The 13362-nt window shown below is 44.5% G+C and overlaps 1 protein-coding gene across 1 annotated transcript in view; it reads right to left on the reverse strand.

Moving 5' to 3' along the window:
- The window catches only part of PLG (plasminogen), a 256749-nt gene that overhangs the window by 3719 nt on the left and 239668 nt on the right, over positions 1-13362 (reverse strand). The window contains exon 18 of the mRNA XM_033938421.1: positions 5922-6067. Within this exon, the coding sequence (XP_033794312.1) occupies positions 5922-6067 (146 nt within the window). The remainder of the gene's footprint in view (positions 1-5921; positions 6068-13362) is intronic.

Below are 13362 nucleotides of genomic sequence, written 5' to 3' on the forward strand. Positions count from 1 at the left end.
GAGGTGCCCTTTACTCCCCCAGGTCCCCCAGCTCCACCCTATGGCCCTTAAACATCTGCAACCCGATCCCGCAGTACTTTCTGTTCCGGGTGAGTACTACTCTCTGCCGCAAGCCTCCTGCTCCTCTCGTCCGGTGTCCGCTAGAGGTAAGGGTTTGGGGATGGGCCGCAGGGGGAAAGAATCCAGATCTCGGGGTGGACTCGCTCACTGATCGAGTCAATGCTCGTTTTGCGAGTTAAAGTTTGCTCGAGTGTTTTGCTCATCTTGCAAAACATTCGCAAACCGCGTTACTCACAAACCGAGGTTTGACTGTATATTGTTATAGAAAATGAAACAGAAAATGATGGCAGAAAAGGGCCACGGCCCATCAAGTCTGCCCACTCTAATGACCCACCCCCCTAATTTCTTCCATGAAGAGATCCCACATGCTGATCCCTTTTTTTTTTTTTTAATCTGGCACACTGCTGGCCTCAATTACCTGCAGTGGAAGATCATTCCAATGATCAACCATCCTTTCGGTGAAGAAATACTTCCTGGTGTCGCTATGAAATTTCCCACCCCTGATTTTCAACGGATGCCCTCTTGTTGCCGTGGGTCCTTTAAGAAAAAAGATATCTTCTTCTACCTTGATATGGCCCGTGACATATTTGAACATCTCAATCATGTCTCCCCTCTCTCTGCGTTCCTCGAGTGAGTATAGCTGCAACATACCCAGCCGTTCCTCATACGGGAGATCCTTGAGTCCTGAGACCATCCTGATAGCCATTCGCTGAACCGACTCCACTCTCAGCACATCTTTTTGATAATGTGGCCTCCAGAATTGTACACAATATTCCAGATGAGGTCTCACCGTGGATCTGTACAACAGCATTATAACTTCGGGCTTTCGGCTGATGAAACTTCTTCGGATACAACCCATCATTTGTCTAGCCTTGGATGAAGCTTTCTCCACTTGATTGGCAGTCTTCATGTCTTCACTAATGATCACTCCCAAGTCTCGTTCTGCTGCAGTCCTTGCTAAGGTTTCACCGCTTAGGGTGTAAGTTCTGCATGGATTTCTGCTGCCAAGGTGCATGACCTTACACTTTTTGGCATTAAAACTTAGTTGCCAAGTCATGGACCAATGTTCCAGTAAGAGTAGGTCCTGTGTCATACTGTCGGGCACTGTGCTTTAGCCTACTATGTTGCATAGTTTGGCATCATCAGCGAATAATGTAATTTTACCTCGAAGCCCCTGAGCCAGGTCCCTTATGAAGATGTTAAATAGGATCAGGCCCAAGACCGAGCCCTGCGGCACTCTACTGATCACCTCTGACGTTTCGGAGAGGGTACCGTTCACCACCACCCTCTGAAGTCTACCTCTTATATTCTTATGATCCTCAGAGGGCTAATGTTCATCCTGGGCATTTTCATTGTATGGACATCTATTTGGTATTGTCTGACTTGGAATATCCTTTTGAAAATGCCCCTCAATGTACAGTATAGTCAACATATTACATTGCATTACATTACATTAGAGATTTCTATTCCGCCATTACCTTGCAGTTCAAGGCGGATTACAAAAGATTTATAAATGGGGGTTACAATAGAAGAATAATTGTCATTTCTAGAGTTGTAAAGAGTAGATAATTTGTCATTTCTAGAGTTGTTAAGAGTAGGTGAAGTTAGGACTGTTTCAGGAATTTCTTGAAGAGTATAGTTTTTATTTCTTTTCTGAAAATCTTGTAGTCTGGGGTGGTTATCAGTAGGTTGGAGATTTGGTTATCTAGTTTTGCGGCTTGAGTGGCTAGGAAGCTATCGTATTGTTTTGTCTTCTTTGATCGGGGGAGGTGTGAATGGGGAGTGCGTTTTTCTATGTCTGGTTGAGGTTGCATGGATGAGGCGGTTGTTTAGATAGGATGGGCTGTTTCCGTTTAGGGTTTTAAATAACATGCAGTAAAATTTAAATAGTATTCTTTCTTGGATTGGTAGCCAGTGTGAGTTGATGTAAGCTTCTGTGATATGATCATGTTTCCTCAATGAGTAGATGAGTCTCAGAGCTGTATTTTGGATTGTTTGTAGTTGCTTGGTCATAGTGGCAGGGCAGGGGAGGTAGAGGATGTTGCAGTAGTCTAGCAGTCCTAGGATTAGGGATTGCACTATAAGCTGGAATTGTGTTCTTTCAAAGAATTTTCGGACTTGTCTCATATTTCTCATTATTGCGAAGGATTTCTGTATTGTTTTATTTATTTGCGGTTGCATAGTACAGCATCTGCCTATTGTCATTCCTAGTAGTTTTATGGTGGTTTGGATGGGATAGTTGATTGAGTTAAGTTCTAAATTGGTTATGGTTGGGACTTTGTCATTTTCGAGGAGGATGAATTTAGTTTTATCTGGGTTGAGTTTCAGTTTGTGATCTTTCATCCAGGTCATAACTGTTTCTAGTGTTCGATGTAGTATATTTGTCATGGTGGTCTTTGGCTGATCATATGGTACGAGGATGGTAATGTCATCCGCATAACTATAAGTAGTTTTGCCTAGATTATCCAGATATGCTCCGAGAGAGGCAGTGTATAGGTTGACGAGAGTAGGGGATAGTGGGGATCCCTGTGGTACGCCGTAAGGGTTTGACCAAGGTTCTGATTTTTCTTTGTTTGATTTTACTCTGTAGGTTCTGGATTTTAGGAAGCCTTCAAACCAAGAGTATACTTTATCTGAGATACCTATTGCAACCAAGATTTGCAGAAGGATGTTATGGTCAACTAGGTCAAATGATGCAGTCAGGTCCAATTGTATGAGAAGCATTTTTTTCCTGTGCTAAGGTGTTGTCTGGCTGTGTCCATAAGGGAACCTAGTAATGTCTCTGTGCTGAAGTTGGTTCTGAAGCCAAATTGCTTGGGGTGGAGTAAGTTATGGTCATCTAGATAGTTTGTGAGGAGTTTGGCTACTAGGCCTTCTGTAATTTTGACGTATAGCGGTATTGAGGCAATAGGTCTGAAGTTGGATGGTTGGTCTGTTGGTCCTTTTGGGTCTTTTTGAATTGGGGTAATGATTTCGCTGAGGTCAGTAGGGAAAATGCCGTCTGTGAGCGTGGTTTGTATCCATTGCAGAAGTAGAGTACGGAATTTGACGCTTGAGGAAGTAAGGAGATATGATGGGCAGTGGTTGAGGTCACAGGAGGCATGGCTGTATTTTTTGTAGAGTTTATTGAGTTCGGACAATTGTATGTTGGGGAATTGAGACCATGTTCTGTCTGCTGCAGTTGATTCTTTTTCTGTGGGGTGAATTGTGATTTCGTTTAGGTGGGATGGGGTAAAATTGAGGGTGGCTCTGGCCTTAGTAATTTTGTTCTTGAAGTGATCTGCTAAGAGGGTAGCTGAGGGGGGTGGGGTATTGTTAGTGGTCGTGTAGGGTTTTGTGTCTGTTAGGTCTTTTAATATTTGGAATAGTTTTTTGGTATCTTGGGTTTCTGTGCCTATAAGATTTGTGTAGTGAGTTTTCCTCTTGTCTTTTAGTAGAAGTTTATATTGTTTGTTAATTTTTTTCCAGGCGATTTTCGTTTGATCTAGGTTTGTTTTCCTCCATTTTCTTTCTAATCATCTGCATTGTCTTTTAAGTTGGAGCAGTTCGTTGTTAAACCATTGGTCTGATCTTCTGCTGGTTCTAGTTTTGGTTTGTAGTGGGGCTAGTTCATCCAGGATGTTGGTGGTCAGATTATTCTTGTGAGAGATGAAGTCTTTGGGGTCGCAGTCCTGGAGTGTTTCATCTATTTTTGTCCAGAATGCGGTTGGCTCAATATGTTTACATGAGGTGTATGTTATTTTTTCGGATTTAGGTGTAGTTTTGTTCTTGGTCCATTTGATGTTGAAATTGTAAGTGTAGTGGTCTGACCAGAGGGATGGGGACCAGGTTCCATTGGGTGTTTGAATTACTGGGGTGGTTGGTTGATGGGTCATGAAGGCTGCAATGTCAAGTTGATGTCCTTTTTCATGAGTGGTTTGTGGGTTTAGGATTTGGAAGGATAAGGCATTGAGAAATGATAGACAGTTTTTTGCTGGTGTGGATGTTAGGTCTTCTAGGTGAAGGTTTAGGTCTCCTAGGATAAGGTTATATTCTGCTGTTAAAGAGTTTTGGTAAATGAAGTTTTCAAATTCAGGTCTCACTGTGGTCCAGTTACCTGGTGTTATATAACAGAGCATGCAGTTTAGTGAGTTTTTTTAGTGTGGTGCTTGTGAGATGACAGGCAAGGAAGTCCATTTGTGTGGTGGATGTTTTTTCTAGTATATTTAGGGTTAGGGAGTCCTTGATTATTATTGTTAGTCCTCCTCCTCTTTTTTTCTCTCTGCAGGTCACTGTTATTTTGTACCCCTGAGGGCATACCTCTGTTATTCTAGGTTCTACGTCTGAGGTTAACCAGGTTTCTGTGAGGAAAAGGCAGTCTAGGTTTTCGTTTTTTATCTAATTTTTTATATGTTCTGTTTTAGATCCTAAGGCTCTGATGTTTATATAGGCACAAGTTAGGGTAGTGATATCTGTTTGATGATTGTGAGTCGTTTCAGGATAGATGTGTGTTTTAGGAGGAGGTTGAGGTTTGGTCTTGGGAAGTGTTGATCTCCTTCTCCAGGTTAGGGTGATGGGATGTTGAGTGCTGGTTTGGTGGTTCGAGTTTCTTATTATAAGATTTCTCTTGTTGTGGTATTGGAAATTGGTTGCAAAGGAGCTTGTGGGTGTGGTGGATAAGTTGTTTGCTACTACTTTCCAACTGGTAATGAGGAGGATTATCAGTAGGGTGGCTTGAGTGTGTGTTTGTGGGGATAGCTTCATTTTTGGTGGCAGGGGGTAGGGGTCTGGATGGTTCAGAGAGCCGCCTGTCCTGCTGTTATCGGTGAGGGAGATATATCTCGCTGTTGTGTGGGAGATAGGTCCTGCTGTTAGCCTATTCAAATGATTGAGCTGCGGGGGGCTTCGGGGGCGGAGCTGGTCTCCCACGCGGTCCGAAGTCCCTTCCCTGCAGCGGGAGGGCTGGCTTGCGTTGGGGCAGCTCCCAGTGGCAAGAGAGAGAGCTGTGAGTCGCAGGGGGCTTCGGGAGACGGAGCTGGTCTCCCACGCGGCCCGATGTCCTTTCCCTGCAGTGGGAGGACTGTTTTGCGTTGGGGCAGCTCCCGGTTTCAATGGAGCTGCTCTGAAGAGAAGAGGCGGTGAAACTGTGATCTACAGGGGGCTTCGGGAGGCGGAGCTGGTCTCCCACGCGGCCCGAAGTCCCTTCCCTGAAAATTATGTGATATGGTAGTTGCCATTATACAAACAGCATCCCGATAACAGTCACTGATCTTTCAAGAGACTAATGAATAACTTTATTCATACCAGTTCTTAAATATGGCATCTAAATGCCAATTTTCAGATGTCCAAAGTAAGAATACAGCTTCTAAAAATAGCCACCTGTATGACTGAGGTCACTGCTATTAGTTTTAAGGGTTTATTCCTAACTGGTTGCTTTGTGTGGTCCAATCCAATCCAGTCCTTGGTCTTATACACCGATTTATCCCAACACGGGCTCAATTTGGTTTACAAAAGATTAAATAAAATGACATGGAATATATGATATTAAAATACAAAAATCATCATTTGCAATCCTTATTTATGTTGAAGAATCAAGGTGATTTAACTGGCCAGAAAAAGGCTCCTGGTTGGTTAAATTGCCTGTTTGGGATTAACTGGACATTTTTTATTGGCATTTCACAGGAGAATGCTGCCAAAAATATCCACTTAACACCTATGCCAAAACAACTATTTTGGGGTATTCCAGGGAAGGACTCAGCACTTGGCCAGTTAAGGGCTGAAATTCAGATAGTCACAGAAAGAGAGGAACCCTTTTGATGACTGGTCCAGATGATTACCTTCAGAACCAGTAGACAATGTGCTGTTGCATGGGTTTCTCTTACCTGACAGCTATCAATACCACCATGAATGTGTCCAGCACACAGTTCGGTAGATTTAACTTTTCCACTCAGAAATTCAGGTCGGTTGCACACTTTGTTCTCAATGACTGGGAAACCAGCTTCTTTTAATACGCCGTCTCCCCCGGTACCTACACTCAGAGAAAATCATGCATGAAACAGAACAGTTTTCCAACAGTTACTCAGAAGCTTAAGGTTTCAAGTGAGATATTTTCACATGATACTATTAAAAGAGGGAAATCAGAGGAGAAAGGATAAAAACTTTGTAGATGGCATCAAACAGATCTCCCAGCCATGAAAAACTATGCAAGTATTTTACAAAAGGCTTGTATATTTGGTGCCACACACTCAAGAAAATGCTATTTTATAAATGAACACATTCAAAATGAGCGATATCAATAGGAGTTTTGAAACTATAAATAGTGCAGTGAGATAATTAAATTTGCTGATGACACAAAGTTGTTAAATCATAAGAGGATTGTGAAAAATTGCAAAAAAACCTTGTGAGACTGGAAGACCGGGCATCAAAATAGCAGATGACGTTTAATGTGAGGAAGTGCAAAGTAATGCATGTGGGAAAGAGGAACCCGAATTATAGCTATGTGATGCAGGGTTTAACGTTAGGAGTCACTGCCCAGGAAAAGGATCTAGGTGTCATTGTTGAGGATACATTGAAACCCTCAGCTCAATGTGTGGCGGCAGCGACTTAGAAAGCAAATAGAATGTTAGGAATTATCATGAAAGGATTCCGGAACTTGGAGACATAGGAAATGGCTGTGTAGCTGTTGAGCTCTCATCCCTGGGCACCCTTTTGTTGGTTTTCAGCTTTATAATTTTTCTCCTTAAAAGCAGAAAGTCTGAAATTGTTCAACTAATGACTTCTAGTAAACAATTTAAGCCTGAAACAACTTCAAAATCAGGTGGAAAGGCTAAGAGACTGAAAGAGGATCCATCCACTCCTATTAAGACTCACCTGCCTGTGGACGCTCTAGATATGATTGAACTATTAGAGGAGCTTGCCAGCATAGCTATTGCTAGCAATCAGCATTTTCAGTTGGCAGAACTAATGTCAGCAAAGGCCTATGGGAAATTATTTGACTATGGAATGTTGATGCAGAATTCTGTGCTCCTGCACAGAATTCACATACATTAAGCATCCAGCCAGACTAGATTGTTTATCAAGAAGATAGGCTGCTTGAATGGGACAAAGAAGCCAAAGACTAATCCCATCTACCATGCCTGCAAGTATCACACCTTCCTTATCAATTAAATTAACCATTGTTTCAAACAGTTTACAAATTCTAAACAGAAACATACTGGGACATACAATAGTTTCTATATTCAGAATAAGATTCCAAGCTATAAAAGCCTCCTCTCTGCAACACACAAGGAGCTCTCTCTTTCTCTGTCTATCTCTATGTTTATTCTTCTCTTTATCTATGGAACCCAAAACTTAGACCATCACCCCATCCCCCTTTCTCTCTCTCTGGCTCTCCTTAGAACTTCAGACTCTCTGTCTCTTTGTCTCTGAACTCTGTAAGGCAGGGAAACTGCTTTGCTCTCTACTTAATTATAATGCTTAATTGTAATGCTTATAAATATTGCTTTTCTGTAAGCCTATTTCTATAATATATTCTTTATGCAATCACCTCTGGCTGTGTTTCTTATTGGATTCTACTCCTGGTGAATCTTCTGTGAGGGAACTGAACCTGGGACCTGGCGTGTGTAAGGGCGCCTCTCACATTACCCCTACCACCTAATATTGTGGGGGCCACGGGGGCCACACTAACAATCCTTACAGAGCTGATAAATATTAGGTCAGCTTTGAAGGATGTCACAGAGTAGATGGTGGCAGTAACGGTGAAGGAAGAAGTGGCAAATCTGGGAAACAAAATGGATATGGTTAATGCCAGAATGGATCAGATGGAGACCAGAATGGAGCAGCAGCACTGTAAAAAGGATCATAAGGTCTTCAAAGAAATGGAAAAAATGGATGACAGATTATGAAAACCGTGTGAGAAAAAAAAATGTGAGGATCCTAGGTTTAAAAGAAGAGGTGAAAGGGAAAAATATGTTGTCTTTCCTGGAAGAAGTGATTCCAAAAATACTCCCCCTAAACTTAAAGGTGCCTCTGGAAATAGCGAGGGCACATAGGATCCCAGGAAGGAGACCTCACAGCCAGGTGAAACCTAGACCAGGGGTGGGCAATTCCTGTCCTTGAGAGCTGGAGCCAGGTCAGGTTTTCAGGATATCCACAATAAATATGTATGAGATGGATTTGCATGCACTGCCTCCTTGAGATGCAAATCTATCTCATGCATATTTATTGTGGATATCCTGAAAACCTGACCTGGCTCCGGCTCTCGAGGACCGGAATTGCCTACCTCTGACCTAGACCAGTAATTTTTCGCCTGCTACGTTTCCAAAATATTTTAGAAATTTTAAGGGTGGCAAAAGAGACAAAAATTCTGTCTTATAAGGATTCAAATATTATGTTTGTCCCAGATTTTGCAAGTGCGACAGTGCATCTTCGCAAACAATTTCTACAAATAAGGCAACAATTAAAGGATATAGGGGCAACATATGGGCTTTACTATCCTGCTCTCATGAGGGTTACTTACAAAAAGAAATTCTACCAGTTTGAAGACCCTGAAAAGTTAAAGGAGTTTTTGTCCCAACAAGAAACACTGATGAACTAATTGGTTGATCCTGACAGCTGTAATTGTGTCTTTATATACTGATTTCTCTGGATATTGGGGAGTTTGAAGATGAATTTAACATTTAATGTTTTTTATTGTTTATTTTATATGGATTTGGTCATTTAACTGCTTCCGATTTTTTTTAAAATTTTTTTAACTGTCATAGAACCACGAAGACAGTTTGTGGGGTTTTTTTTTTTTTAAAAAAAAGGCCTTCTGATGGGAGAAAATTTTATTTCTAAGGAGAAAGTTCTAGCCCACTAGATCAATTGGAAGTCAGTGACGAGGGGAGAGGTGGGCGGAGCTGGCAATGTGGCCTACGGTAAGCAGTGGGTGCCTTTTAATGTTTAAAGATCGGATAAGTGCTTAATGAACATTAAAGATCAAGGTTCAGTCTGCATGTGGCCATTGCCCCCTTACTCACCTTCATTCCGTTTCCTCAGTTGGTGGCCCCTACTTCTCCGACTATGGCCCACATCCGTCTTTGGCCTCCTCTTCCTCCTGATGTCCCACCTCTTCCCGCTGACCTATGCGCAGATGGACAAGTTCTATGAGCGCTCTTTTCTCTACCACCTCTTCTACATGGCGCCAACCTTCTTTGTTTTCTGCATGCATTTCTACATGGCCTGGATATTTGCTGAATGCGGCTGCATCACTGTGGCCTTCGGTTCTTACCCTGCTGCGGTCGTCACGCCCCAGAGGTGAGCCGACTGTGGATTATGTCTGCTGAGAGGTCCCCTGAGGGCAATCTCCTATTTCCTGTTTGTGACTGCTGTTGTTCCTGCTAGCAGAGAAAAAGAAGGGCCATGATCACCATGGAGGTGGGGTGCCGGTGCTGGATTGTCTGGGACTAGAGGCCCTGGTACCTGGCGCTACCTTCCTGCTTCTCTTCCTTTTGTGTTTCAGTTCCTGAGGCTGTTGGAGGCAACGGCTGGCCTGAAGGAGTGCGAGGAGTAATGTGTAAACAGAGCGTAAAACACCTCCAGTGGTCAGTGTCTGTGCGAGCCTGGCTGGATGGGAGACCAGTACCAGCACTGCGGAGGCTACTTCAAGTAAGTACCAGAGAAGTTGAAGGCCTGCCCGGATTAAAAATGAGGGCTGTATGCTGCTTTCAAGAAAAAAAACACACAACAACAACAAAAAAAAGAATACATAAGAACATAAGCAATGCCTCCGCTGGGTCAGACCTGAGGTCCATCATGCCCAGCAGTTCGCTCATGCGGCGGCCCAACAGGTCCAGGACCTGTGCAGTAATCCTCTATTTATACTCCTCTATCCCCTTTTCCAGCAGGAAATTGTCCAATCCTTTCTTAAACCCCTGTACTGTACTCTGCCCTATTACGCCCTCTGGAAGCGCATTCCAGGTGTCCACCACTCGTTGGGTAAAGAAGAACTTCCTAGCATTCGTTTTGAATCTGTCCCCGTTCAACTTTTCCGAGTGTCCTCTTGTTCTTTTATTTTTCGAAAGTTTGAAGAATCGGTCCCTCTCTACTCTCTCTATGCCCTTCATGATCTTATATGTCTCTATCATATCCCCTCTAAGTCTCCTCTTCTCCAGGGAAAAGAGACCCAGTTTCTCCAATCTCTCAGCATATGAGAGGTTTTCCATCCCTTTTATCAAACGTGTCGCTTTCCTCTGCACCCTCTTGAGTAACGCCATATCCTTCTTAAGGTACGGCGACCAATATTGGACGCAGTATTCCAGATGCGGGCGCACCATCGCCTGATACAATGGCAGGATAACGTCTTTCGTCCTTGTTGTAATACCCTTCTTGATTATGCCTAGCATTCTATTTGCTTTCTTAGCAGCCGCTGCGCACTGTGCCGTCGGCTTCATTGTCATGTCCACCATTACCCCCAAGTCCCTTTCTTGGTTACTCTCATTCAATAATATCCCTCCCATCGTATAGTTGTAGCTCGGGTTTCCGCTTCCCACATGCAATACTTTACATTTCTCAACGTTGAACTTCATCTGCCATCTCGCCACCCATTCCCCCAGTTTGTTCAAGTCCCATTGCAATTCTTTGCATTCCTCTTTAGTCCCAGCTCCACTAAATAGTTTTGTATCGTTCGCAAATTTTATTATCTTACACTTCGTGCCTGTTTCCAGATCATTTATGAATATATTAAATAGCAGCGGCCCGAGCACCAAGTCCTGCGGAACACCACTCGTGACCCTCATCCAGTACGAGTAGCAGCCCTTCACTCCTACCCTCTGTTTCCTACCCGCCAACCAGTTTCTGATCCATCTATTTACGTCTCCGTCCACTCCATGGTTCTTCAGTTTCTGGAGTAGACGCTCGTGAGGCACCTTGTCAAAGGCTTTTTGGAAATCAAGGTATATGATGTCTATGGGGGTCTCCTCTGTCCATCCATTTGTTAATTCCTTCGAAGAAGTGCAATAAGTTCGTTAGGCACGATCTCCCCCTGCAGAAACCATGTTGGCTTGTTATCAGAAGTTCGTTTCTTTCCAAATGTTCATCGATGTGTTCTTTAATCAGTGCTTCCGCCATTTTCCCCGGAACCGAGGTCAGACTCACTGGTATGTAGTTTCCCGGGTCACCTCTTGATCCCTTTTTAAAGATAGGCGTGACGTTGGCTATCTTCCAATCCTCCGGGATCACGCCTGTTTTCAAGGATAGGTTGCAAATTTGCTGCAGTAGTTCCGCTATCTCCTCCTTTAATTCCTTCAGAACCCTTGGATGGATTCCGTCCGGACCCGGGGATTTGTCAGTTTTAAGTTTTTCTATCTGCCTGTGTACATCATCAAGGCTCACTTCCATGGATGTTAATTTTTCTGCTTGATTTAAAATTGAATATTTGCTCAGGTTCCGGTATGTTGGTTGTGTCTTCGTTTGTAAATACAGACGAGAAGAACATGTTGAGTCTTTCTGCGACTTCTTTCTCCTCCTTCACCACTCCCTTCCTGTCTCCTTCGTCCAGCGGTCCTACCTCCTCCCTAGCTGGCTGTTTCCCTTTAACATATCTGAAGAACGGTTTGAAATTTCGTGCCTCCCTAGCTAGCCTCTCTTCATACTATGTTTTTGCTTTTCGAACCACACGGTGACATTCTCTTTGATACGTCCTGTGCTCCTTCTGGTTCCCTTCAGTTTTGTTCTTTTTTCATTTCCTGAATGAATTTTTCTTATTGCCTATCGCTTCCTTCACTATTTTAGTCATCCATATCGGGTCTTTTGTTCGACTTTTTTTGCACCCCTTTCGGAATCTGGGGATGTGCAGATTTTGTGCCTCGCTCACCGTGTCCTTGAAAAAAGACCAGGCATGTTCTACTGTTTGCCATTTTTTGGAAGTGTTCCTAAGTTTCTTCCTTACCATTTTCCTCATTGCTTCATAGTTTCCTTTCGTGAAGTTGAAAGTTGCCGCTATGGTTCTCTTTCCGTTTGGTATTCTTACTTCAACTTTGAACTTGATCATATTATGATCGCTGTTTCCCAACGGTCCCACTACTTCTACTTCCTTTGCAGGTCCCCTTAGTCCATTTAGGATTAGATCCAGAGTGGCATTTCCTCTCGTCGGTTCCCTAACAAGCTGCTCCATGAAGCAATCTTGTATAGCCTCCAGGAATTCTGTCTCCCTAGCGCATCTTGAGCTTCCAAGACTCCAGTCTATCCCAGGGTAGTTGAAGTCTCCCATAACAACTGTGTAACCGCTTTTGCATTCTCGCTTCATCTCAGCATCCATTTCTTTATCACCCGGGTGGACGATAGTATAGGCCCATCTTTATTTCTTGCCCTTTCCTACCCGGTATTTTAACCCATATCGATTCCAGTTTGTTGGTCGTCTCCACTGTGTCCATTCTTGTCGATTGTATGCTTTCTTTTACGTATAGGGCTATTCCTCCTCCTTTCTGTCCTGACCTGTCCTGGCGATAGAGCTTGTACCCCGGCAGTGCCGTATCCCATTTGTTTTCCTCATTCCACCACATTTCCGAGATTCCAATGATGTCTATGTCCTCTGTATTAGAGAGCTGCACGGGAACGGGGACGACGGGAATCCCGCGGGACCCGAGGGCATCCCGCGGGTTCCCCCTTCGGGTCACGGGGATCCCGTGGGGACGCCCCTAGGGTCGCGGGGATCCCGTGGGGATGCCCCCTAGGGTTGCAGGGATCCCATGGGGACGCCTCCGAGGGTCGCGGGGCTCCTGCGGGGTTGGATGTACTCAGTCGCGCGGGTCTTCTTCTCCCTACCTTCTCTGCTTGCAGCACAGAGCCGAACGGAAGTCTTCCCGACGTCAGCGCTGACATCGGAGGGGAGAGAGGGCTTAAACAAAGCTTAAACAAAGCCCTCCCTCCCTCCGACATCAGCGCTGATGTCGGGAAGACTTCCGTTCGGCTCTGTGCTGCAGGCAGGGCAGGTAAGGAGAAGGAAAGTAGCCTCGCGGTTCGAGTGGCTACCAAGGGAGGGGGGCGGTCCGCCCCGCCCCGGTTGCAGCACAGCCGGCCAGGTCCCCTTACTTTTGTGGCACTTCCCCGACCGACCGACAACAGCCCGGGTCCGACAATCCTCCCTGCCCTGTAGCCGCGAATCTAAATTACCTTCTTACAGCAGCTGTAAGAAGGTAATTTAGATTCGCGGTTAAGGGCAGGGAGGTTTGTCGGACCCGGGCTGTTGTCGGTCGGTCGGGGAAGTGCCACAAAAGTAAGGGGACCTGGCTAGCTGTGCTGCACCCGGGGCGGTAGAGAAGGAGGGGGGGGAGAAGGACGCTG

The sequence above is a fragment of the Geotrypetes seraphini genome, chromosome 3, assembly GCF_902459505.1.
Source record: "Geotrypetes seraphini chromosome 3, aGeoSer1.1, whole genome shotgun sequence".
NCBI classification, from domain to species: Eukaryota; Metazoa; Chordata; class Amphibia; order Gymnophiona; family Dermophiidae; genus Geotrypetes; species Geotrypetes seraphini.